This window comes from Schistocerca serialis, chromosome 2, assembly GCF_023864345.2.
Source record: "Schistocerca serialis cubense isolate TAMUIC-IGC-003099 chromosome 2, iqSchSeri2.2, whole genome shotgun sequence".
In the NCBI taxonomy this organism is placed as follows: Eukaryota; Metazoa; Arthropoda; class Insecta; order Orthoptera; family Acrididae; genus Schistocerca; species Schistocerca serialis.
The window spans coordinates 1,161,051,229-1,161,077,534 of record NC_064639.1 but is presented as its reverse complement, the minus strand read 5'-3'; the positions used below and the strand labels follow the sequence as shown (position 1 = coordinate 1,161,077,534).

The 26,306-nt window shown below is 41.9% G+C and overlaps 1 protein-coding gene across 2 annotated transcripts in view; it reads left to right on the top strand.

Annotated features, from left to right (window-relative positions):
• LOC126458622 (probable multidrug resistance-associated protein lethal(2)03659) overlaps positions 1-25,092 on the top strand; it is a 287,255-nt gene extending 262,163 nt beyond the window's left edge. For both annotated transcript variants that reach the window (XM_050095789.1, XM_050095788.1), the window contains exons 23-25: positions 15,914-16,043; positions 22,898-23,008; positions 24,127-25,092. In XM_050095789.1, coding sequence (XP_049951746.1) covers positions 15,914-16,043; positions 22,898-23,008; positions 24,127-24,147 — 262 coding nt within the window. In that variant the 3' untranslated portion in view covers positions 24,148-25,092. The remainder of the gene's footprint in view (positions 1-15,913; positions 16,044-22,897; positions 23,009-24,126) is intronic.
• Positions 25,093-26,306: the final 1,214 nt, after the last annotated feature.

Sequence of the window (26,306 nt, the reverse complement as noted above, 5' to 3'; positions counted from 1 at the left end):
TGGACTCGCATTCGGGGGGACGACGGTTTAATCCTGCATCCGGCCATCCTGATTAAGGTTTTCTGTGATTTCCCTAAATCACTCCAGGCAAATGGCAGGATGGTTCCTTTGAAAGGGCATGGCCGATGTCCTTCCCCATCCTTCCCTAATCCGATGAGACTGATAACCTTGCTGTTTGGTCTCTTCCCCCAAACAACCCAACCCATCCCATCCCCTCCTCCCATTTCTTTGGAGTGGTATGCCATACATGATCTGCAGCAAACCTGCTGGGCTGATGGTGATGTTTGCGGCAGTGGCAGCAGAGGCACTATCAACAGCTTAGCTTGTAGTGTTTGCTGAATACTTCATCTTTTTCCTCAATCCTACTGAGGTGGTACCAATTCATGCTGAGACTATAGCCACAGTTGGTCATAATATTTTGAACCATTTATAAAATCCTGGTGCCCATATTTTTGGACAAATAGTGCTCTCCAGCTTATGGCTTGTTTGGCTGTAGTAAATAGGGGTTGCTGCAGGTGTTCATGCAAGTGTTCTTCTTCAAATGCCTTCTCTGTTTGCCCAGTACTATTAAAAATGCAAAGGTCCCAGGTTGAGACCCCTCCTTTCCACATCAGGACTAAAATGTTTTTCTGACGTATGTACACCTGAAGATGTGTTTTGAAAACACAAACCAGTCACATCCCGTTAAGGTCATATACAGCTGAAAGTGGTTTATTTCAGAAACATACAATTTATATTTTCTGTGCTTGTAGTACATAAACAAGTAATTGTTTTGAAAAATGCTACACAAATTAATGTTTTAAACATTGCTTTTCTCAGAAAGTGACTTTCAAGTGTTGTGTATTATTTTAAAAGTACAAAAATTCAGATAGAATTCAAACATCAATAATTTTGTAGCTTTAGTGTTACAATGCAATTAAAACATGAAATATTTTAATAAGAACTCAATATAGCACGTTTGACAAGATTCAAAGTGCTTTGCAAATACTTCATCTTCAGTTTTCAGATTTGCAGGGTATTATACGAAGTTGTGTCTCATAAATATTGTATAACAATTCAGATGGCCTTTCAGTCTCTTACAAATATTGTGACAATTATAAGACTAAATGTAGTTGTTACCTTGGCTTTGTTAACAAAACTTCAATTTTTTGCTATCTATTGAAGTACAATCAGGAAATTATGGTGCTGTAAGTATAGAGGTCAAAGACAGTTTTCAAAAGTTCATTATGTAAGTTATATATTTCATATTCCACCAACTGAGAGTGGAAAATGTTAGTAAAGAATCCGATTCACAGTAACAGGTAGTGTTTGATACCAGACCAGATTCTTTATTGAAAAAACCAATACCCAACCTAAAATGTTACAACACACCCCTAAAATTCCATAACAGATGGATTCTATCAACTTTCTCCACATGTAGGTTAGAATTTCATTGTTCAGAATACAACCATATTTGTCACAGTGTTTACAATGTTTAAATTTCTTCAAGATTCTATATTTCCAAGTGTGTAAATAATTACACATGTCAGCATCAAAGCATTAAAATAATCATATCAAAGCATTTAAATTGGTAAAGAAATATTAAAAGATTTCCTTTGCAAGTGGTGTTCCTGAGGTTTCTCTTGAATGACAAGATCTAACCTTTCCTCAGCTTTATTGGTTGGTCCCACTCTTGGTATCTTGATTCATTCTGGTTATGGAAGTCCTTCTTTATCCTTTCATGCTTGCTTCCATGATTTCAGCAGATCTTTCCTGTATGATTTAATTTTCCAGTTATGCTATTCTGTCCTATGACAGTAAATGTTTTCTCAGCAACGTAGCCCAGATTGCCACATCTACTTATTTAAAAATGTAGTCTCCCAATTACTGAATTCACACATGCACAAAAACAAAAATAAAGAAATGCTGGAACAGAGTGCATACAACCTGGGACAACTGGGAAATCTGGGAAAACCTGGGAGTTTTTTCATCCAGGAGAAATCCAGAAGAAACCCTGGAATTGTTTAGACTTTCGTGTATTTTCCATTAGTTAAGTTTTCAGTTAATTTTTTGTAATTTTGACTGGTAAGAACAGAAACCATAAATGAAGGAATAACACCAAAATAAAACTATGGTTGCAAAGAAAATGCACCCTTTACAACAACAAAAAAAAAAAAAAAAAAAAAAACAGTGCACAAACAAGCATCTGCTGACAGCAAAATATGTCAAAGAGCATGCAGTACTTGGTAACAACAAACAGATTTTGATGCATCTTTATCATGGGTCTTTATCGATGAACTGGTTACATATCTAACAGATCATAGGAAATTATTGTGAATGATGGTTTGAGAAGGATTACTTTCAAAGTAAATTTCCTTTTACACACGATGAATTATGTTACACGCGAGAATGTGAGATGATTTTTTTAAATCATAGGGCATTAGACTCTCATTCAAAACTTAACACTGATGACCAGCCACTCGAAACATTTTCGGCCACATTTGTGTTTGCTATATCTTAAAGGGTAATGTGTGCGAAAAACACCAAGTTTCAAGGTTACTTTTTTGTATTTATTTTAGTTCTTTCACAGATTACAAATTATGCAGTAACAATGGCAAAAATATAATTACCCTACAAAAAGAGGGTGAAGTGAGTTCTTGAGCAATAGCCCATGTAATTGGCTTTTCTATGGAAAAGTCAAAGTGCTCGACAGAACATGAATTCAGCCAGGTAACCCACAGCAGTGAAATTTATTCATTAGGCTTGCCAGAACTATTCAGCTGCTGCAATTTTAGCTGTTTTCTTAGGACCACCCTAATCACACTCTCAGGGAGGAGGAGTTGGGGGGGGGGGGGTGAGTGGCAGCTGGAAGGGGGGGGGGGCAGCAAAAAAAAAATTTTAACAACCAATATTACATGGGATAGGTTAGCTTTTCTTGCAGCTATGCTGTATATATATCAATTTAAATGATTAACTTTTTCTATTTGTGTGTTCATGCTACTTAACAGTGATATTGCAATTGGCTGACTATAACGTGTGTTCTAAGCTATGAATACCTGCTGTCATTGGCTACCAAGATCACATGACATGAGCTATGATTGGCTGAGAAAAGTGCATTGCAGTCTCCATTTCAGTGCTTTGGAAGCTACTGTTCTATATTCAGTGGAATTCCTGTTTATTGTTTTGTAATGTGAACATACACAGTGTAAATGTTGCTGCACATCAACAATCTTTCCAAAACACATTTTTCTTGCTGGGTTTCATTTCCTACAGTGCCACGAAGTTCTATGCCGGTGCATAAAACTGTCACCATTCAAAGGACTGATAAGTTTTACAGCTTTAAAGGAAAGTATAGTGTCAATATGGGAAAAATGCGCCTTCATCATAGGTGCAGTGTATTTTCACCTGAAAAAGTGCAAATTTTTAAACAGGAAATCCAGGAACTTTTTTTCTTGTCTGCATAAATGCGCTGTGAGATGAAATTTCTTGAATAATGAACATTGCAAGGCACATGAGATTCAAAGAGTGTGTGCCCACTGAGATCATGTGTTTAAATTTCATTTTTCCATATAATAGACATCAAATACCAGTGGAAAAAAATTAGACCTTTTGTACATAATGTTTTAAAGCTGTTATATTCCTCAGACCAAACAGCTTCCTAGATCTGAAGTAGACTTGCATACATTTATTTGGTTGAGGATTTTTTGACAACTTCAAAAGGTCCAGTGTGGATATGAAAAAATTTCTTCAGTATGATGTAATTAATTTTGTCTCTCATGTGTTTTTGCTATTACTAAATCTCCCTCTTTATCAGTATAACTTTTACCCTCATATAATTGCAAAGGCTTCTGTGGCTAGAGTCAGTTGTCATAAAAGTTTTTTGAGTGTGGTACCACATCATAATGTCAAAAAAAAAAAAAAAAAAATTACTGGAGAAACCAACACTTGAGCAACAGTTACGTTGGCCATCTTCTGGATCTAGTGGCATATTTAGCTGTGTAGAATCAATTATATTTTGTCTTTACTATTCACTGAACATGGCATTACATCACAATTTTAAAAGATCATTGTTATAGTTGGTCTCTTAAGGGGAAAGGTGTCATAGTAATAGGTCAGTGTGATAGAGGGGATCTGTTGTCATTTACTGCTTCCTGCATTGTGTCTCATGACCTGTGGCCATCATCAAATGAGGTGTGGGCTCCTGTTTTCCTCCTGCTGGATGCAAGCTTCACTGTGGCAGTTACTGGCAGTTACTCACCAGTAGTGCACATATCTTGTGCTGTTGGTTTGTCCCGTTGGACCCTGAAGGCTGGCAGCATGAGTGGGGCAAGTCTGAGTCAATCTGTTCTATTCATGTTGATAGTGTGTTTAAGTAATTTGATGGCTTCTCTGATCTTGCCTTTCACCAAACTCATATTCTTGGCAAGTATGCAGGTTATGTTAAATTTTATTTTCTTGCTACAGTCTTGCTGGTGCTTGGCAACTGCAGTGCGGATTTGTTGTGTCGACCCAGATGAGTGTAGTGTATATGTTCCCATATGTGCATTGCTATTGGCCCACCAGTCCCACAGCATTATGCTTCTCCACACTGACACTCCACTTTGTACACACCTGCAGTGTGCAAAGCACCTGCCCTGTCCTTGATGAGCCTAGCACACCCTGGGTATTGCTGTTGCTCTAGAAGACAGGCTGGACACCAATCTGGAGAAGGTATTTTCTAATCTGGTCAGTGACATTTTTTGCATATGGTAAGCATGGTGCTGGCTGCAGTTTGCTCATTTCTTGCTTATATCACTTTCTTTTGTTGATTTCCACTGCCATTGTCACTGCCATTGCAACTTATAGTGGCATCCATTGGTAAGAATGTGCTACACACCCCTATGTTATGTTGTCAGAATCACTTAGGTGCCATGTGCAGGTACCCAAAGAACAGAGTTGTTTTGCATTGTTTGGTGGTGGGTTTTGGCATAGAAATACCTGGCTTCCTATATACTCTTGGCTATATATATATATATATATATATATCAATATAATGGAAGGAAACATTCCACGTGGGAAAAATTATATATAAAAACAAAGATGAGGTGACTTACCGAACAAAAGCGCTGGCAGGTCGATAGACACACAAACAAACACAAACATACACACAAGATTCAAGCTTTCGCAACAAACTGTTGCCTCATCAGGAACGAGGGAAGGAGAGGGGAAGACGAAAGGAAGTGGGTTTTAAGGGAGAGGGTAAGGAGTCATTCCAATCCCGGGAGCGGAAAGACTTACCTTAGGGGGAAAAAAGGACAGGTATACACTCGCACACACACACATATCCATCCACACATACAGACACAAGCAGACATATTTATATATATATAGAAGAAAACATTCCACGTGGGAAAAATTTGGATGTTTTTTTTTAGTTTTTTTTAGTTTTTTGATAGTTTTTTGATAGTAGAACAGCATGCCACCCTCCACCTCAAAAAACTATCCAATCTCTTGGTTTCCCACCTCCGGAAAGGCAACTCACTCACCCTTCACAACCTTTCCAGCAAACCTCAACCTCCTCTCATTGCACACAAACCCAGTCTCTCCCATCTACTCAATCTCCCACTTCCAGCTCCACTCCCTCCAAAACCTCAAAATTCCGATCAACACAATCTGGAACCACAACACCCTAATTCAGTAGTTAACCTTTCCTCCAAACCTCTCTCCCAATCCGAAACCTCTGTCCTATCCAAAGGCCTCACCTTCAGCCCCACTCCCAGATTCAACCAAACAGCCCTTGTCAAAGATTTACTGTCCTACACTCGTACTCTCTGCTGGAAGTATCACTTTGCCACGAAGAAAAATGATCCTAATCCTACTCCTAATGATCAGACTCCTCAAGACACCATCCAAATTGAACCCTGCCTGGAACAATTCCGTCCTCCGTCACAGCGGGACCCACCTCCTCTTCCTCAAAATCACCCTCTCCAAACCTTCCAGGAATTTCTGACTTCCAGCTTTGCATCTCAATCCTTCTTAAAAAACCTTAATCCTACACCCAACATCACCACTGCTGAAGCCCAGGCTATCCGTGATCTGAAGGCTGACCGATCCATCGTCATTCTTCCGGTGGACAAGGGTTCCACGACCGTGGTACTTGATCGTCGGGAGTATGTGGCTGAGGGACTGCGTCAGCTTTCAGACAACATCACATACAAAGTTTGCCAAGGTAACCCCATTCCCGATGTCCAGGCGGAGCTTCAAGGAATCCTCAGAACCTTAGGCCCCCTGCAAAACCTTTCACCTGACTCCATCAACCTCCTGACCCCACCGACACGCCGCACCCCTACCTTCTACCTTCTTCCTAAAATCCACAAACCCAATCATCCCGGCCGCCCCATTGTAGCTGGTTACCAAGCCCCCACAGAACGTATCTCTGCCTACGTAGATCAACACCTTCAACCCATTACATGCAGTCTACCATCCTTCATCAAAGACACCAACCACTTCCTTGAACGCCTGGAATCCTTACCCAATCTGTTACCCCCGGAAACCATCCTTGTAACCATTGATGCCACGTCCTTATACACAAATATTCCGCACGTCCAGGGCCTCGCTGCGATGGAGCATTTCCTTTCACGCCGATCACCTGCCACCCTACCTAAAACCTCTTTCCTCATTACCTTAGCCAGCTTCATCCTGACCCACAACTTCTTCACTTTTGAAGGCCAGACATACCAACAATTAAAGGGAACAGCCATGGGTACCAGGATGGCCCCCTCGTACGCCAACCTATTCATGGGTCGCTTAGAGGAAGCCTTCTTGGTTACCCAAGCCTGCCAACCCAAAGTTTGGTACAGATTTATTGATGACATCTTCATGATCTGGACTCACAGTGAAGAAGAACTCCAGAATTATCTCTCCAACCTCAACTCCTTTGGTTCCATCAGATTCACCTGGTCCTACTCCAAATCCCATGCCACTTTCCTTGACGTTGACCTCCACCTGTCCAATGGCCAACTTCACACGTCCGTCCACATCAAACCCACCAATAAGCAACAGTACCTCCATTATGACAGCTGCCACCCATTCCACATCAAACGGTCCCTTCCCTACAGCCTAGGTCTTCGTGGCAAACGAATCTGCTCCAGTCCGGAATCCCTGAATCATTACACCAACAACCTGAAAACAGCTTTCGCATCCCGCAACTACCCTCCCGACCTGGTACAGAAGCAAATAACCAGAGCCACTTCCTCGTCCCCTCAAACCCAGAATCCCCCACAGAAGAACCACAAAAGTGCCCCACTTGTGACAGGATACTTTCCGGGACTGGACCAGACTTTGAATGTGGCTCTCCAGCAGGGATACGACTTCCTCAAATCCTGCCCTGAAATGCGATCCATCCTTCATGAAATCCTCCCCACTCCGCCAAGAGTGTCTTTCCGCCGTCCACCTAACCTTCGTAACCTGTTAGTTCATCCCTATGAAATCCCCAAACCACCTTCCCTACCCTCTGGCTCCTATCCTTGTAACCGCCCCCGATGCAAAACCTGTCCCATGCACCCTCCCACCACCACCTACTCCAGTCCTGTAACCCGGAAGGTGTACACGATCAAAGGCAGAGCCACGTGTGAAAGCACCCACGTGATTTATCAACTGACCTGCCTACACTGTGATGCATTCTATGTGGGAATGACCAGCAACAAACTGTCCATTCGCATGAATGGATACAGGCAGACAGTGTTTGTTGGTAATGAGGATCACCCTGTGGCCAAACATGCCTTGGTGCACAGCCAGCACATCTTGGCACAGTGTTACACCGTCCGGGTTATCTGGATACTTCCCACCAACACCAACCTATCCGAACTCCGGAGATGGGAACTTGCCCTTCAGTATATCCTCTCTTCTCGTCATCCGCCGGGCCTCAATCTCCGCTAATTTCAAGTTGCCGCCACCCATACCTCACCTGTCTTTCAACAACTTCTTTGCCTCTACACTTCTGCCTCGACTGACATCTCTGCCCAAACTCTTTGTCTTTAAATATGTCTGCTTGTGTCTGTATGTGTGGATGGATATGTGCGTGTGTGCGAGTGTATACCTGTCCTTTTTTTCCCCCTGATGTAAGTCTTTCCGCTCCCGGGATTGGAATGACTCCTTACCCTCTCCCTTAAAACCCACTTCCTTTCGTCTTCCCCTCTCCTTCCCTCTTTCCTGATGAGGCAACAGTTTGTTGCGAAAGCTTGAATTTTGTGTGTATGTTTGTGTTTGTTTGTGTGTCTATCAACCTGCCAGCGCTTTCGTTCGGTAAGTCACCTCATCTTTGTTTTTTTTTATATATATATATATATATATATATATATATATATATATATATATATATATATATATATATATATATATATATATATATATCAATATAATGGAAGGAAACATTCCACATGGGAAAAATTATATATAAAAACAAAGATGAGGTGACTTACCGAACAAAAGCGCTGGCAGGTCGATAGACACACAAACAAACACAAACATACACACAAAATTCAAGCTTTCGCAACAAACTGTTGCCTCATCAGGAAAGAGGGAAGGAGAGGGGAAGACGAAAGGAAGTGGGTTTTAAGGGAGAGGGTAAGGAGTCATTCCAATCCCGGGAGCGGAAAGACTTACCTTAGGGGGAAAAAAGGACAGGTATACACTCGCACACACGCACATATCCATCCACACATACAGACACAAGCAGACATATTTAAAGACAAGGAGTTTGGGCAGAGATGTCAGTCGAGGCAGAAGTGTAGAGGCAAAGAAGTTGTTGAAAGACAGGTGAGGTATGAGTGGCGGCAACTTGAAATTAGCGGAGATTGAGGCCTGGCGGATGACGAGAAGAGAGGATATACTGAAGGGCAAGTTCCCATCTCCGGAGTTCGGATAGGTTGGTGTTGGTGGGAAGTATCCAGATAACCCGGATGGTGTAACACTGTGCCAAGATGTGCTGGCTGTGCACCAAGGCATGTTTAGCCACAGGGTGATCCTCATTACCAACAAACACTGTCTGCCTGTGTCCATTCATGCGAATGGACAGTTTGTTGCTGGTCATTCCCACATAGAATGCATCACAGTGTAGGCAGGTCAGTTGGTAAATCACGTGGGTGCTTTCACACGTGGCTCTGCCTCTGATCGTGTACACCTTCCGGGTTACAGGACTGGAGTAGGTGGTGGTGGGAGGGTGCATAGGACAGGTTTTGCATCGGGGGCGGTTACAAGGATAGGAGCCAGAGGGTAGGGAAGGTGGTTTGGGGATTTCATAGGGATGAACTAACAGGTTACGAAGGTTAGGTGGACGGCGGAAAGACACTCTTGGCGGAGTGGGGAGGATTTCATGAAGGATGGATCTCATTTCAGGGCAGGATTTGAGGAAGTCGTATCCCTGCTGGAGAGCCACATTCAGAGTCTGGTCCAGTCCCGGAAAGTATCCTGTCACAAGTGGGGCACTTTTGTGGTTCTTCTGTGGGGGATTCTGGGTTTGAGGGGACGAGGAAGTGGCTCTGGTTATTTGCTTCTGTACCAGGTCGGGAGGGTAGTTGCGGGATGCGAAAGCTGTTTTCAGGTTGTTGGTGTAATGATTCAGGGATTCCGGACTGGAGCAGATTCGTTTGCCACGAAGACCTAGGCTGTAGGGAAGGGACTGTTTGATGTGGAATGGGTGGCAGCTGTCATAATGGAGGTACTGTTGCTTGTTGGTGGGTTTGATGTGGACGGACGTGTGAAGTTGGCCATTGGACAGGTGGAGGTCAACGTCAAGGAAAGTGGCATGGGATTTGGAGTAGGACCAGGTGAAACTGATGGAACCAAAGGAGTTGAGGTTGGAGAGGAAATTCTGGAGTTCTTCTTCACTGTGAGTCCAGATCATGAAGATGTCATCAATAAATCTGTACCAAACTTTGGGTTGGCAGACTTGGGTAACCAAGAAGGCTTCCTCTAAGCGACCCATGAATAGGTTGGCGTACGAGGGGGCCATCCTAGTGCCCATGGCTGTTCCCTTTAATTGTTGGTATGTCTGGCCCTCAAAAGTGAAGAAGTTGTGGGTCAGGATGAAGCTGGCTAAGGTGATGAGGAAAGAGGTTTTAGGTAGGGTGGCAGGTGATCGGCGTGAAAGGAAATGCTCCATCGCAGTGAGGCCCTGGACGTGCGGGATATTTGTGTATAAGGACGTGGCATCAATGGTTACAAGGATGGTTTCCGGGGGTAACAGATTGGGTAAGGATTCCAGGCGTTCAAGGAAGTGATTGGTGTCCTTGATGAAGAATGGGAGACTGCATGTAATGGGTTGAAGGTGTTGATCTACGTAGGCAGAGATACGTTCTGTGGGGGCTTGGTAACCAGCTACAATGGGGCGGCCGGGATGATTGGGTTTGTGGATTTTAGGAAGAAGGTAGAAGGTGTCGGTGGGGTCAGGAGGTTGATGGAGTCAGGTGAAAGGTTTTGCAGGGGGCCTAAGGTTCTGAGGATTCCTTGAAGCTCCGCCTGGACATCGGGAATGGGGTTACCTTGGCAAACTTTGTATGTGGTGTTGTCTGAAAGCTGACGCAGTCCCTCAGCCACATACTCCCGACGATCAAGTACCACGGTCGTGGAACCCTTGTCCGCCGGAAGAATGACGATGGATCGGTCAGCCTTCAGATCACGGATAGCCTGGGCTTCAGCAGTGGTGATGTTGGGTGTAGGATTAAGGTTTTTTAAGAAGGATTGAGATGCAAGGCTGGAAGTCAGAAATTCCTGGAAGGTTTGGAGAGGGTGATTTTGAGGAAGAGGAGGTGGGTCCCGCTGTGACGGAGGACGGAACTGTTCCAGGCAGGGTTCAATTTGGATGGTGTCTTGAGGAGTCGGATCATTAGGAGTAGGATTAGGATCATTTTTCTTCATGGCAAAGTGATACTTCCAGCAGAGAGTACGAGTGTAGGACAGTAAATCTTTGACGAGGGCTGTTTGGTTGAATCTGGGAGTGGGGCTGAAGGTGAGGCCTTTGGATAGGACAGAGGTTTCGGATTGGGAGAGAGGTTTGGAGGAAAGGTTAACTACTGAATTAGGGTGTTGTGGTTCCAGATTGTGTTGATCGGAATTTTGAGGTTTTGGAGGGAGTGGAGCTGGAAGTGGGAGATTGAGTAGATGGGAGAGACTGGGTTTATGTGCAATGAGAGGAGGTTGAGGTTTGCTGGAAAGGTTGTGAAGGGTGAGTGAGTTGCCTTTCCGGAGGTGGGAAACCAGGAGATTGGATAGTTTTTTGAGGTGGAGGGTGGCATGCTGTTCTAATTTACGGTTGGCCTGTAGGAGGATGCTCTGAACAGCCGGTGTGGATGTGGGAGAGGAAAGATTAAGGACTTTTATTAAGGATAGGAGTTGACGGGTGTGTTCATTGGCTGAGTTGATGTGTAGGTGAAGGATTAGGTGGGTGAGGGCAATGGATTGTTCAGTTTGGAACTGGTATAGGGACTGATGGAAGGAAGGGTAACCCCATTCCCGATGTCCAGGCGGAGCTTCAAGGAATCCTCAGAACCTTAGGCCCCCTGCAAAACCTTTCACCTGACTCCATCAACCTCCTGACCCCACCGACACCCCGCACCCCTACCTTCTACCTTCTTCCTAAAATCCACAAACCCAATCATCCCGGCCGCCCCATTGTAGCTGGTTACCAAGCCCCCACAGAACGTATCTCTGCCTACGTAGATCAACACCTTCAACCCATTACATGCAGTCTCCCATTCTTCATCAAGGACACCAATCACTTCCTTGAACGCCTGGAATCCTTACCCAATCTGTTACCCCCGGAAACCATCCTTGTAACCATTGATGCCACGTCCTTATACACAAATATCCTGCACGTCCAGGGCCTCACTGCGATGGAGCATTTCCTTTCACGCCGATCACCTGCCACCCTACCTAAAACCTCTTTCCTCATCACCTTAGCCAGCTTCATCCTGACCCACAACTTCTTCACTTTTGAGGGCCAGACATACCAACAATTAAAGGGAACAGCCATGGGCACCAGGATGGCCCCCTCGTACGCCAACCTATTCATGGGTCGCTTAGAGGAAGCCTTCTTGGTTACCCAAGTCTGCCAACCCAAAGTTTGGTACAGATTTATTGATGACATCTTCATGATCTGGACTCACAGTGAAGAAGAACTCCAGAATTTCCTCTCCAACCTCAACTCCTTTGGTTCCATCAGTTTCACCTGGTCCTACTCCAAATCCCATGCCACTTTCCTTGACGTTGACCTCCACCTGTCCAATGGCCAACTTCACACGTCCGTCCACATCCAACCCACCAACAAGCAACAGTACCTCCATTATGACAGCTGCCACCCATTCCACATCAAACAGTCCCTTCCCTACAGCCTAGGTCTTCGTGGCAAACGAATCTGCTCCAGTCCGGAATCCCTGAATCATTACACCAACAACCTGAAAACAGCTTTCGCATCCCGCAACTACCCTCCCGACCTGGTACAGAAGCAAATAACCAGAGCCACTTCCTCGTCCCCTCAAACCCAGAATCCCCCACAGAAGAACCACAAAAGTGCCCCACTTGTGACAGGATACTTTCCGGGACTGGACCAGACTCTGAATGTGGCTCTCCAGCAGGGATACGACTTCCTCAAATCCTGCCCTGAAATGAGATCCATCCTTCATGAAATCCTCCCCACTCCGCCAAGAGTGTCTTTCCGCCGTCCACCTAACCTTCGTAACCTGTTAGTTCATCCCTGTGAAATCCCCAAACCACCTTCCCTACCCTCTGGCTCCTATCCTTGTAACCGCCCCCGATGCAAAACCTGTCCTATGCACCCTCCCACCACCACCTACTCCAGTCCTGTAACCCGGAAGGTGTACACGATCAGAGGCAGAGCCACGTGTGAAAGCACCCACGTGATTTACCAACTGACCTGCCTACACTGTGATGCATTCTATGTGGGAATGACCAGCAACAAACTGTCCATTCGCATGAATGGACACAGGCAGACAGTGTTTGTTGGTAATGAGGATCACCCTGTGGCTAAACATGCCTTGGTGCACAGCCAGCACATCTTGGCACAGTGTTACACCATCCGGGTTATCTGGATACTTCCCACCAACACCAACCTATCCGAACTCCGGAGATGGGAACTTGCCCTTCAGTATATCCTCTCTTCTCGTCATCCGCCAGGCCTCAATCTCCGCTAATTTCAAGTTGCCGCCACTCATACCTCACCTGTCTTTCAACAACTTCTTTGCCTCTACACTTCTGCCTCGACTGACATCTCTGCCCAAACTCCTTGTCTTTAAATATGTCTGCTTGTGTCTGTATGTGTGGATGGATATGTGCGTGTGTGCGAGTGTATACCTGTCCTTTTTTCCCCCTAAGGTAAGTCTTTCCGCTCCCGGGATTGGAATGACTCCTTACCCTCTCCCTTAAAACCCACTTCCTTTCGTCTTCCCCTCTCCTTCCCTCTTTCCTGATGAGGCAACAGTTTGTTGCGAAAGCTTGAATTTTGTGTGTATGTTTGTGTTTGTTTGTGTGTCTATCGACCTGCCAGCGCTTTTGTTCGGTAAGTCACCTCATCTTTGTTTTATATATATATATATATATATATATATATATATATATATATATATATAATAGAGGGAAACATTCCACGTGGGAAAAATATATCTAAAAGAAAGATGATGAAACTTACCAAACAAAAGCGCTGGCAGGTCGATAGACACACAAACAAACACAAACATACACACAAAATTCTAGCTTTCGCAACCAATGGTTGCCTCGTCAGGAAAGAGGGAAGGAGAAGGAAAGACAAAAGGATATGGGTTTTAAGGGAGAGGGTAAGGAGTCATTCCAATCCCGGGAGCGGAAAGACTTACCTTAGGGGGAAAAAAGGACAGGTATACACTCGCACACACACACATATCCATCCACACATACACAGACACAAGCAGACATGCTGTCTGCTGTCTGCTTGTGTCTGTGTATGTGTGGATGGATATGTGTGTGTGTGTGCGAGTGTATACCTGTCCTTTTTTCCCCCTAAGGTAAGTCTTTCCGCTCCCGGGATTGGAATGACTCCTTACCCTCTCCCTTAAAACCCGTATCCTTTTGTCTTTCCTTCTCCTTCCCTCTTTCCTGACGAGGCAACCATTGGTTGCGAAAGCCAGAATTTTGTGTGTATGTTTGTGTTTGTTTGTGTGTCTATCGACCTGCCAGCGCTTTTGTTTGGTAAGTTTCATCATCTTTCTTATATATATATATATATATATATATATATATATATATATATATATATATATATATATATATATATATATATATATGGCTTCCTATATACTCTTGAAGTACACCATTCTTCTCTACCTCAAGCATGAACTGTATCTTCCTGCACATTTGCTCAAACATTTGTGTGAAACCTGTGTAGCTCCCTTTCACCATGAGACCATATTGCCCACATTCCAGAACCAGCATTGTGGGCATAAGGGAGCAGAACAAAATGCTGTTGCTTTGAAGGCATCTACAAATATGCTGGTTACTAATGGGGATGGGGAGACCAAATTGCTATGCTGTCTGTCTGCTCAAGGCACACTACTTGCCATTTGACATATGTTTAAGACAAACATAATTCAGTGGAGTCACATATATCTGGCAGGATTTGCTCTTGTAGGAAGCGAACAGTTTCATCTACTGGCAAGCTTATGAATGACTTCACACTGAAGTTGTCCCGATGTCCTTGGGTAAATTGTTTCTCTTTTTGTGTATTCTATAATGTGCAATGAGCTCTTCGCATAAGGGAACATTTTGCCAGCTAGAGGTCTTAATTTTCAGGCTAGATGCTTGCCAAATTGTATGTGGATGAGTTGATGCCTTCTTTCTAGCTTCACCTTTTTTTGCTCCCTTTCTTGATGAGAGATTGGTTTACAAGCAGGGAGCTCAATAACCTCATTTGCAATATTTTCTGGACTCCTGTCAAACATTGTTTTATACGGAGAGAAACCTGTAGAAGAATATAGCAGACTTTTTATCACACCTTCAAAGTTTGCAACATTTCAATCCAAGATGGGTGTTTCCAACTACAGTAGCCTCAATACAGTCTCCCTAATTCCCATGCATATCTTTCTGCTGGGTTACTGGATGGATTGTATGTCAAAATTTGAATATGTTTTATCCCTGTTCTTCTAATGAATAATTTCCTCTTTTTAGAAATAAACTGTGGGCCATTATAAAAAAAATGTGTTTATCCTCTATCCTTCACATTATAGCGTGACTGATAGGTTTCCTTACAGGGTAAAGTTTAACAGACTTGGAAAACATATGTGTCATCACTAAGAGAAAACTGTATCCACTCTTGAAATTGGGAGTGGACCACAAAGATAAACAGCAATAACACTCTTATGTTTTAGGCAATTATATTTTGCATTTGTCTCAGACAAGTTTGGTCACTCATTTTTACACTACTGCATCTATCACAAGCTGAAATTTGCTTCCTTATGTGCTTTGCCATGCTCTAAAAATAGGCATTCTCCTGTAATTTTTGTAAATACTGAAAATCCCCTCATTTCTTTCTTGGTGCATACTGACAACAGTTATAATAAAATACACTGAAATCACTATACGTAGAGCTAATTACTGAAGCGACAGAGCAGATGCAGAAAAACAACAGTGAGGTTAAGGCATCTCACAACTGTGTCAGTGCTGCCAAACTGAACAGCACAACAAAATTTGCCTTTACTGGCTGACTTGCCAATATATATGTCTCTGATCTAAGTGTGTTTGTTTGTTTGTTTTTTTCATTAATTAATGTGTCTTTAAAACAGACAAATCAAGTTCAAAAATCTTAAAAAAGTTAATTGTATGCTTAACATAAATGTATTTATAAATATTTTAGAGTATGTAACATGAACTTCATAGCACATTAGCTTTACAGTGTTGTTTGTTTGCACAGAACTGATGGACTCATTCAAACCACAATCCGTACAAAGTTCAAGGCATGTACAGTGATAACAATTGCTCACAGACTGAACACAATTATGGATTCTGATAAAGTACTTGTTATGGATTCTGGGACTATGGTGGTAAGTATACACAATAAACAGGAGTATTATTAAAAACATCTTTTGCCACTATTCATTGACACAGTATTTCTATACATGTATTAATAAATTACTTGAGGTGTGACAAGAATGTCTGTTGACACTTATGAAATGATTGGGGTAATATATCTTAGTTCCATACGTACTTTAATTAGTAAAAGTAACACCTCACTGAATAGTTGAGCTGCTGCATCACTGACAGGCGCATAAATAAGTCATATATCCTTGCTAGATTTTGAAATCCTACTTGAGAGGTAGGTACAGACCTTATAAATAAATAAAATACAAATACAAAACTTTTTTATTTTAAATTCAGTGCATTAGTGTTTGTAAAATGATTCTTTTGTATAGTGTCCATTTAAAAAAATGACAATCATTCTACTTGGTACCTGTGGAAGGTACATTAGCTTATTTGTTTCAGTTGTAAATATCTGTCACGTATTATTGTTTTTCTGACATGTTCTACCTCCTGGAGGACCTCCTCACTGCGGATCAATTGGAATGAAAGTAAATCTGATCTAAAACACACAACCACAAAACTGTACAGCTATATTCCCCCAACTGACTATATAGTTCACGCACTGCAACACAACTAGAGTGAGAGGTTATGTCATTTGGAATGAACGAGAGGAAAAGGAAGTGGGGAATCTGAAGAAGGATGTAATAACACTCCAGCAGCGGGAGGACAGGTTAGGAAGGATTGTGGATAGGATGTTTCTCATTTCCAGGCATTACGATATGTATAATTGGCTGCTGACAGATCTACAGCCACACTCACTGTTGCACTTCCTCATCCAACTGAATCCAATGTCCATATATGTCTTTCTTCACGTCCCCAAAGACCTGAAAATCACATGGTGAAAGATCCAGGTTGTACAAAGATGTTGCAGAATTTCCCAACTACATAGCCAAAGTGTAGCCTTCATCTGATTGGCAATGTGGGGGTGTGCATTATTGTGCAACAGGATGACCCTGTCTCACAACATTCCTGGGCACTTTGGCTTTATGGCATGTCACAGTTTCTGTGAAGTGTCTTCATAGCACTACACATTGATTATGGTTTCATCCTCGAGGAACTGGACAAGCAGGATGCTCTGAAGTCAAAGAAGGAGGTCATCATGGCCTTACTGGAACTTGTGTGAACAGCTTTGGATTTCTTTTGTGGTGGAGATGTGAGATGTCTTACTGTTGGCTTTGCTGTTTGCCCTCAGGCTGTTGGAATGCTGTCAGATAGACTTATTCTACTGCACAGTATCACCCCCCCCCCCCTCCCCCCCTACTGCCAAACAGACAAAGGGTACGCTTCAGCAGATTTGCTTCGGAAACACTGCAACATACTCTGTACAGCTTGATTTTCACATCTGTGACAACCAGAAGAGAGATATGTGCAGACATCAGCTCCAGTTGGATGAGGGAGAGCTGGAGTGGATGCTGTTGGGCAGCTGACAGTGGCCAGCTGAGTTTTCTAAAAAATAGAAATTGATCATTTCATCTCCCACTGGGATAAATACCTTAATGCATGTGGTGTGATTTTGAATGGAACCATTCCATGGTCCTATTTTGGTTGGTGTTCAGTTTTCATTTGACTGCCCTTCATAGTTGAATCACCTATTAAAGATATGTTTCAGTTGTTTCAATCCAAGATGATACTAAGTGATGATGGAAGTTCTCCTCTGCAACTGGTTCCCGGGGGCGATTGACGGATATCTTTTGCGGGGCTTTGGCTACTTATTATCATGCCCAAAAATTAGGAACATCCTACTCACAATACTTTCTATCCCTCCCAAAGTGTTATAGTATCACCCAACCTCTTTACACAATATCCTAGTCCATCCTTATGCCACAGGTACTCACGACCTCTTGTCCCATTGATCATAACCTATGGAAGACTCAGGTGCAAGAGCTGTCTGAAACATCTATCCTGCATATATTACTCCCGTCTCATCACAACTTATCCTGTCCTATCAGAGCAGTCACATCGTGTACAATTTTTTCTGTAATTTCTGCACATCAGTTTTTTGGAGAGTTGGGGAGGGGTTGGAGAAGGAGCATAAGGTTCATGACCTAATGAAAACCATTGTGCTAACCACTGATGTAAACAAATTATCATTATTATTTATATGAATACATTGTGTCTGTCCTTTCAGGTAGCCAAAGAAGTTAACATGACCACCCACATAAAGCAGGAAATCTGGGTTCAAATCCCAGTCTGGCACAAATTTTCATTGTCATCATTCCCTTATACAGCTTATCGGTATTTGTATATGCAACTGTGAATATACTTCATAATGGACCATAGTCATCACAGTGCGTGCATGCCTGTCCAAAAGAACATTGCATCATTCTTCTTAACAACACAGGCACTGCAATATCGTATTTCCATTGTTGTTTTACATTTTATTTTCCCTATTTTTTCACAAATGTTGCTGATAATCATTGTAAAAAGCACAAAACATTTGACTTTAATGGAAAACATCTCTGCTCCTAAATTTCTGTGGGTCCAAGTGACCAAATTAACAATATTAGAGAAGGAAAGTTGCTACTCATCCTATAGCGGAGATACTGAGTTGCGATAGTCACAACAAAAAGATTCACACAATTATAGCTTTTGGCCATTAATGCCTCTGTCGGCAATAGACACACACACACACACACACACACACACACATGCACACACTCATGCAAATGCAACTTGCACACACGGCACTGAGAGTGGTTTCAGTTGTCCGAGACTGATGACGTGACTCAGCATCTCCGCTACATGGTGAGTAACAACTTTCCTTCTCTAATATTGTTACATTCTATCCTGGATTTTCCATTGTTTGACCAAATCAACAGTATTATGAAAAGGATAGTTGTTACCTACCATAAAGTGGAGATGCTGAGTGGCAGATGCGCACAACAAAAATACTGACAGAAAATAAGCTGTCAGCCAACAAGGCCTTCATCAGAGTCAGAACATACACACAAACACTCACACAAATGCCACTCACACACACACACACACACACACACACACACGACTGCACTCTAAGGCTGCTGAGTGTTTTACTGGTGTTACTTATTTTCATGTTCCATGGCTCATTTTTATGACTAATTGTAATGATGTGGAATGAGACATTTTGCAATCACATTAGACATCTAGATGTAAATTTGGCTACATGCTGACAATTCACAAGCTCTTTTTTTTTTCAAAAAAAAAAAAAAAAAAAAAAAACAGACAGGACTCACTAATTCCTACCCTACCTTCTACTTATTACAAAAATAGAAACCCTCCTACAACAGAAGGAGTTGTCTATGAGAAACTTTTTCAGTTTGTTTTCAACTTTAATTTTGCTGTCTGTCAGACATTTTATATCACTGGATAAGTGATCAAAATTTTTGCTGGTGGCACTGCGCATCCCTTTTTCTACTAAAGGTAACTTTAAGTTGTTTTAGAAGCTGCAGAACAAATTTTATTTAGTAATTTTGTAGTTCCCATCCTAGTTATTATTTCCTCACCAAGAGATACATTTATCATTAGTGTAGTGCATCTTGATGTACAGCACTGAATAGGTTGTGTTTGAAACAGAGAGAGAGAGAGAGAGAGAGAGAGAGAGAGAGAGAGAGAGAGAGAGACACCATTTATAGAAAAGCATCCACAAACTTCTTAGGAACATTATTTATCATTTCTTCTGTTGCCGTATGTGTGTGAATTCATTACAATATTTTTTATTTATTTATTTTATTTGTTGGTTGCAGTCCATAGACAATCAGTTTTTGGACATTGTCATAGATTTTAGTTCACACATACAAAGGTTTAGTTAATGTATGTAAGTGCACACATTGGTATAAGTAGTGAAGGCCAGAAATTATCTTGTTTTGTTGCAAAAACAAACTTATGCTTTATACGCTGTTGCCTGAGACTGCAGTCATGTGTGTGTTAGTTGCATTTGGGTGTGTGTGTGTGTGTGTGTGTGTGTGTGTGTGTGTGTGTGTGTGTGTGTGTGTGTGTGTTTGTTGTCTAATTTTGACGAAGGCCTTACTGGCCAAAAGCTATATTTGTGACAGTCTTTTTGTTGAGCCTGTCTGCGACTCAGCATCTCTGCTATATGGTGAGTGGCAACTTTCCTTTTCACAACATTGTTACATTCCATCTTGGATTTTCCATGTTTGCTCTTACTTTGATATAATGTGTGAAGATCAGAAATTATCATTTTTGTATTGCAAAAATAAGCTTATATAAAATGTTTTACAAAGGGATATTACAACTTGAAATCTTCTACTGAATTATAGCTTTTCTCCATTAATAAATACTTAAAATTTATTCTTTAAAGTGTTTAAATTAACTGTCTTGAGGTCAGATGGAAGTCTCTTATAAAAGATGGTTCCTATTGTACGTGGCCTATGGTCTGCAACATTTTTTTGCTTGAAATTCTGTCAAAATTTTCCTTTCCCCGTGTATTGTCCCTATGTACATATTTATTGTTACATTATATTCTTGATTTTGTTTCACAAAATTATTGCCTACAGGATGTATATAGCATAGGTGGGTAGCATTTTATATTTTCTGAAGATTTCACTATAAGGCTCTCTCCTGTTTACCTTGGCTATCACTTACTGCCTTTTTTTTTGCAGTCTGAAAAGGCTGTCTATATAGATAGCTGGTGCCCCACCCTGTATCTCAATACCATGCTTAAGATGTGGATGTATCACTCCAAAGTATATTTGTCTCAAACTACACTCCTGGAAATGGAAAAAAGAACACATTGACACCGGTGTGTCAGACCCACCATACTTGCTCCGGACACTGCGAGAAGGCTGTACAAGCAATGATCACACGCACGGCACAGCGGACACACCAGGAACCGCAGTGTTGGCCGTCGAATGGCGCTAGCTGCGCAGCATTTGTGCACCGCCGTCGTCAGTGTCGGCCAGTTTGCCGTGGCATACGGAGCTCCATCGCAGTCTTTAACACTGGTAGCATGCCGCGACAGTGTGGACGTGAACCGTATGTGCAGTTGACGGACTTTGAGCGAGGGCGTATAGTGGGCATGCGGGAGGCCGGGTGGACGTACCGCCGAATTGCTCAACACGTGGGGCGTGAGGTCTCCACAGTACATCGATGTTGTCGCCAGTGGTCGGCGGAAGGTGCACGTGCCCGTCGACCTGGGACCGGACCGCAGCGACGCACAGATGCACGCCAAGACCGTAGGATCCTACGCAGTGCCGTAGGGGACCGCACCGCCACTTCCCAGCAAATTAGGGACACTGTTGCTCCTGGGGTATCGGCGAGGACCGTTCGCAACCGTCTCCATGAAGCTGGGCTACGGTCCCGCACACCGTTAGGCCGTCTTCCGCTCACGCCCCAACATCGTGCAGCCCGCCTCCAGTGGTGTCGCGACAGGCCTGAATGGAGGGACGAATGGAGACGTGTCATCTTCAGCGATGAGAGTCGCTTCTGCCTTGGTGCCAATGATGGCCGTATGCGTGTTTGGCGCCGTGCAGGTGAGCGCCACAATCAGGACTGCATACGACCGAGGCACACAGGGCCAACACCCGGCAATATGGTGTGGGGAGCGATCTCCTACACTGGCCGTACACCACTGGTGATCGTCGAGGGGACACTGAATAGTGCATGGTACATCCAAACCGTCATCGAACCCATCGTTCTACCATTCCTAGACCGGCAAGGGAACTTGCTGTTCCAACAGGACAATGCACGTCCGCATGTATCCCGTGCCACCCAACGTGCTCTAGAAGGTGTAAGTCAACTACCCTGGCCAGCAAGATCTCCGGATCTGTCCCCCATTGAGCATGTTTGGGACTGGATGAAGCGTCGTCTCACGCGGTCTGCACGTCCAGCACGAACGCTGGTCCAACTGAGGCGCCAGGTGGAAATGGCATGGCAAGCCGTTCCACAGGACTACATCCAGCATCTCTACGATCGTCTCCATGGGAGAATAGCAGCCTGCATTGCTGCGAAAGGTGGATATACACTGTACTAGTGCCGACATTGTGCATGCTCTGTTGCCTGTGTCTATGTGCCTGTGGTTCTGTCAGTGTGATCATGTGATGTATCTGACCCCAGGAATGTGTCAATAAAGTTTCCCCTTCCTGGGACAATGAATTCACGGTGTTCTTATTTCAATTTCCAGGAGTGTATTATGGTCTAGGAAGGCTTACATTCTTTTTATTCAGTAGATACACTTTGTACTGGTTTTCTTACAAATGTGGTCTATATGGTCTTTCCATGACAGGTGTTTGTCAACAATTATGCCCAGAAATTTGTGTTTGTTTGTGAAGAATTAAGGGCAAGGGAAGTGTAGATAGATTTCTGTTGATGTTATGACTATAGCTAGTGTCATCTGTAAAAAGAACTAACTCTTCTTGTTGAATATTAGTTGGAACATCATTTAAACATAACAGTAGTAGACCTATGATTGGGTATTGTGGAACCTTATAAGTGATTTCCCCTTGTAAGAAGAGTCTTGCCTATTTACATTGATAAAATTATGAAATATAACTTGCTGCATTTGGTTAGGTATGATATTATCCATTGGTTGGCTATACCACCAATTCCATTATACTTCAGTTATCTAGGAGAATATTGTGATTCACAATATAAAATACCTTAGACAGGTCCCAGAAAACAGTAGCTGCTGTTATTTTGTTTTTTAATACCTGTAAAATTTGGCAAATGAATGTGTTGGTTCTGACATCTTTCTTCAGATGTTTCTGTGTTTATTTTATAATACTCTGTAATTTCAGTAGCCAAAGTTATCTCATAACTGTATTTATTGATTTGTGTATATTCTCATTAGCATTACAAAAATAATATTTCATGCTTTTTATAGGAATATGCACATCCTCATGTACTGCTACAATTCCCAGAGGGCTATTTCTACAAAATGGTTGAGCAAACAGGGGAGTCAATGGCTGCCCAATTGGCTAAAGTAGCAGAAGAGGTGAGTGGAATGTTTTATTTGTTGGGATTTTTGCCCCTCTCATTGGCAATATTTTAGAGAATAGCTTTTAACAGTTTCTCAGTACCTATAAGCAAACGGACAAGGAAATCTGTTGTAGCAAATGCTGGCTGACATTTAAATAGGATAAATGCAATATAATCCACACCAACAAAAAGAGAGGTTTATTGTCTAATTACAACATATTCATCTATCATTCATATTCTGCTATTATGCCACATGAACTAATGCATGTACGTCAGTGTAATATATTGTAATATATTTTCAATTTTACTTTGGAATCTCCTTGATTCAAGTAGTAAATTTCACATGTTAGGCAGCTTTGGAAAGAACAAACTAGATCCAAAAGAATGATAACACAATTAGAAAGAAAATGGGTACAATGGTTTTAAACTGGTTACTTTGAAGATTTCCAAGAGTGGTAGTATTTCTGTCTCCATTACACAATATTTGAAATATTGTATTTGCTATGACTACAACAGTACATATTTCGCTAACCACCCACTTTACATTGTTTAAGGAGGAGAAGGCCACTTATCATTTTATCTTACTTGTCCACTCTTTGTAACAAATTAAAAGTTAAGTACCACCTATAGTGATCTCCCTGTGCAATCTCATCCTTTTCTCCATATGAGCATAATTCTGTAAATGTTCTCATATGCTTTGCCTTGAAGTAAGCCAGCTTAGTACCAGAATACTACTTCTTGATGCTGAACGACAAGGCTTGAATTCTCACCATATGGCTTGCATTTTTGAACACTTTGAAGACAAAAGCTCATGTCTTTCACTTTCTTTAATTTTTTTATCTTTTTCATTTATCTTTGGTTTTCAGATTTTAGTTGAAAGTAATGTTTCAATGAATTGTACTTTTCTGATTTTCATAATTATAGCACATAAATATTTCTTCGTGAATATTCAGCTGTTCTTTATTTACCTACAAGTCAGCTTTTGGCTCACAAGGCTGTGGAACATATTATGATTTCTTTTTAGGTCCATTGAGTTCTTGGTTATCTGAAAAAGTAACCTATAACGTAACTCTAATATCTGGCAAATTCAAAATATTTCATATTTCAGTAACGTATACTCTTTTCTCATTCCAGGCCTACAACAGGAAACCTTGAGGCAAATAAAAACAGAAAAAAACTATTTGAAGCAGTGAAATCCTCATACTGCAGCTAGCTGGTACATTTTTGGAAGCTCAGTAACTGGAGAAGAGAGAAATATTCATGATGATGCCTAAGTTCATACATAATTTTGCGATAACAAACTCACGAGCACCACAAAAGATGTTCAGAGAACATTCCTGTTGTGAAATAACAGCTTGGCTGAAAGTTGGGGAAACTTGTGGTTCTTTTTCTCACATAATGAATAGTGTAAATACATGGAGCCATAGATCTTTACAGTAATCCAGATTAGCTGTTGCAGACTGACTCAACACTGGAAAAATTGAGACATATTGACAAACAACAAAAAGTTGCATTGCACTCAGCAGCATGTGCCCTATATGCTATACTCTAGTCATATTGTATAATGTGGCTGTGTTTTTCTTCTGTGAGATGTGTGTTCTGTGGTCTGATTATTGTGTGTGAACAGAATGATGTATGAAAATCTGTTTGTGCAATTAATAACAGTATTATGAAAAGGATAGATTGCTACTCACCATATAGAGGAGGCAATAAGCCACAGACAGGTACAAGAAAAAGACTGCAAAACATTTTAGCTTTTGGCTAAAAGGCCTCCTTCTGAAGCAGGAAAGCACAAACACATTCACACAGGCGCAACTCCCATACAAATGATCACTGCCTCTGGCCATAGTGGTAAGTGACAGTGGTCATGTGAATGTGAGTTGTGCCTGTGTGAATGTTTGTGTGGATGTGTTTTCTGCTTCAGAAGAAGGCCTTTTGGCTGAAAGCTAAAATGCATAGTTTTCCAATTTATCCTTTTCATAATATTGTTGTTATTCCATCCTGGACTTTCCATTGATTGGTTGTGCAATTAATAAGCTAGTTTTTATTTTTCTGTGTCCTGTGCATTTTCTACCCCTATCTTGTACATATTTTCTAATAATAAACATTTAATTTTCTTTAATAGAAGTTTTATCATTATGTATAACTACAAATATCTGAACTAAATGTGTTACAACATGTACATTATATAACATGAAAAATTCAATTAAGAAAATTATTAAATTTTTGGAGAGACTAAATGCTGGTCACTAGGTATCTACAGGAGGTACAATAACATTTTTTTTTATAGAAACATGTAAAATATGTCACAGCATATCTAGTTTTTCTTCAGAGAGGATAGAAAAATTAACTGTAGGAGATTGGACAGGGGTGGAAATTTATTTAAAGTCCAGGCTGAAGGGGGCCCATCCCCATCTCATATAGTGACGTCTATTAAATGGACGCAATGTAAACACTGCTTTAACTGAAGAAAAGTTGAAACTAATAGAACCGCTAATGTTTAAAAGCATTCCTTACTTGGGTTGATAAATGCTATATTACACAATATTTCAGCATTAGCACTACTGATTTCTCATGATTCTCTGTAACTTCATGCTCACTACGCTTTAACATTCTATGGAGGGCCAAAGTTTTCCAAACAAGCTGCATAATATTGGCCACTGGAGCTCTGGGATGTATGACTAACCCCTATCCCTGTTCACCAGGCCCCACACTCAGGTGACTGTGGGCCTTGCTATGAAATTATAAGGACTAGAAGTTATAGTTTTTATTCTGATGCTAAGGAAAATATGCTCATGTTTAAGTTAAAAGATATGTGTGGTATATTGGTTTACATTATCTCAACTTCAAACACTGCCTTAACAGCTTATAATAAATGTCAGTTGGGTATACTGCAGGTAAGCAACTGACCTCTATGTGTATCATAGTGCTACAAAGAGAAAACATGGAAGCCCAAGCAGGGCAGTGGCAGTATAGCTGTGTATCTGCTGCACAACTTGGCTGCTGACTGTTTCCAGAGGTGGATAATAACATATTGCAGACTTTCATCTGAATTATCCATCACAACTCATGGGAAATCTTGCATGTAGCATTTAAGTATGCAACTCTACATCAGCATCAGCTGACAGGATGCCCTAATATGCAAAGCTATACTGTGTGTCCAAGTAATTTATTTACAAATGATATGCCTGGTTAAAATCCACATCGACATCTATGCTCTGCAAACAACCACGAGCTTCATGGCAGAAGATACGTCACATTGTACCAGTTATAAGGGTTTTTCCCATTCCATTCATATAAGTATATGGAGTGCA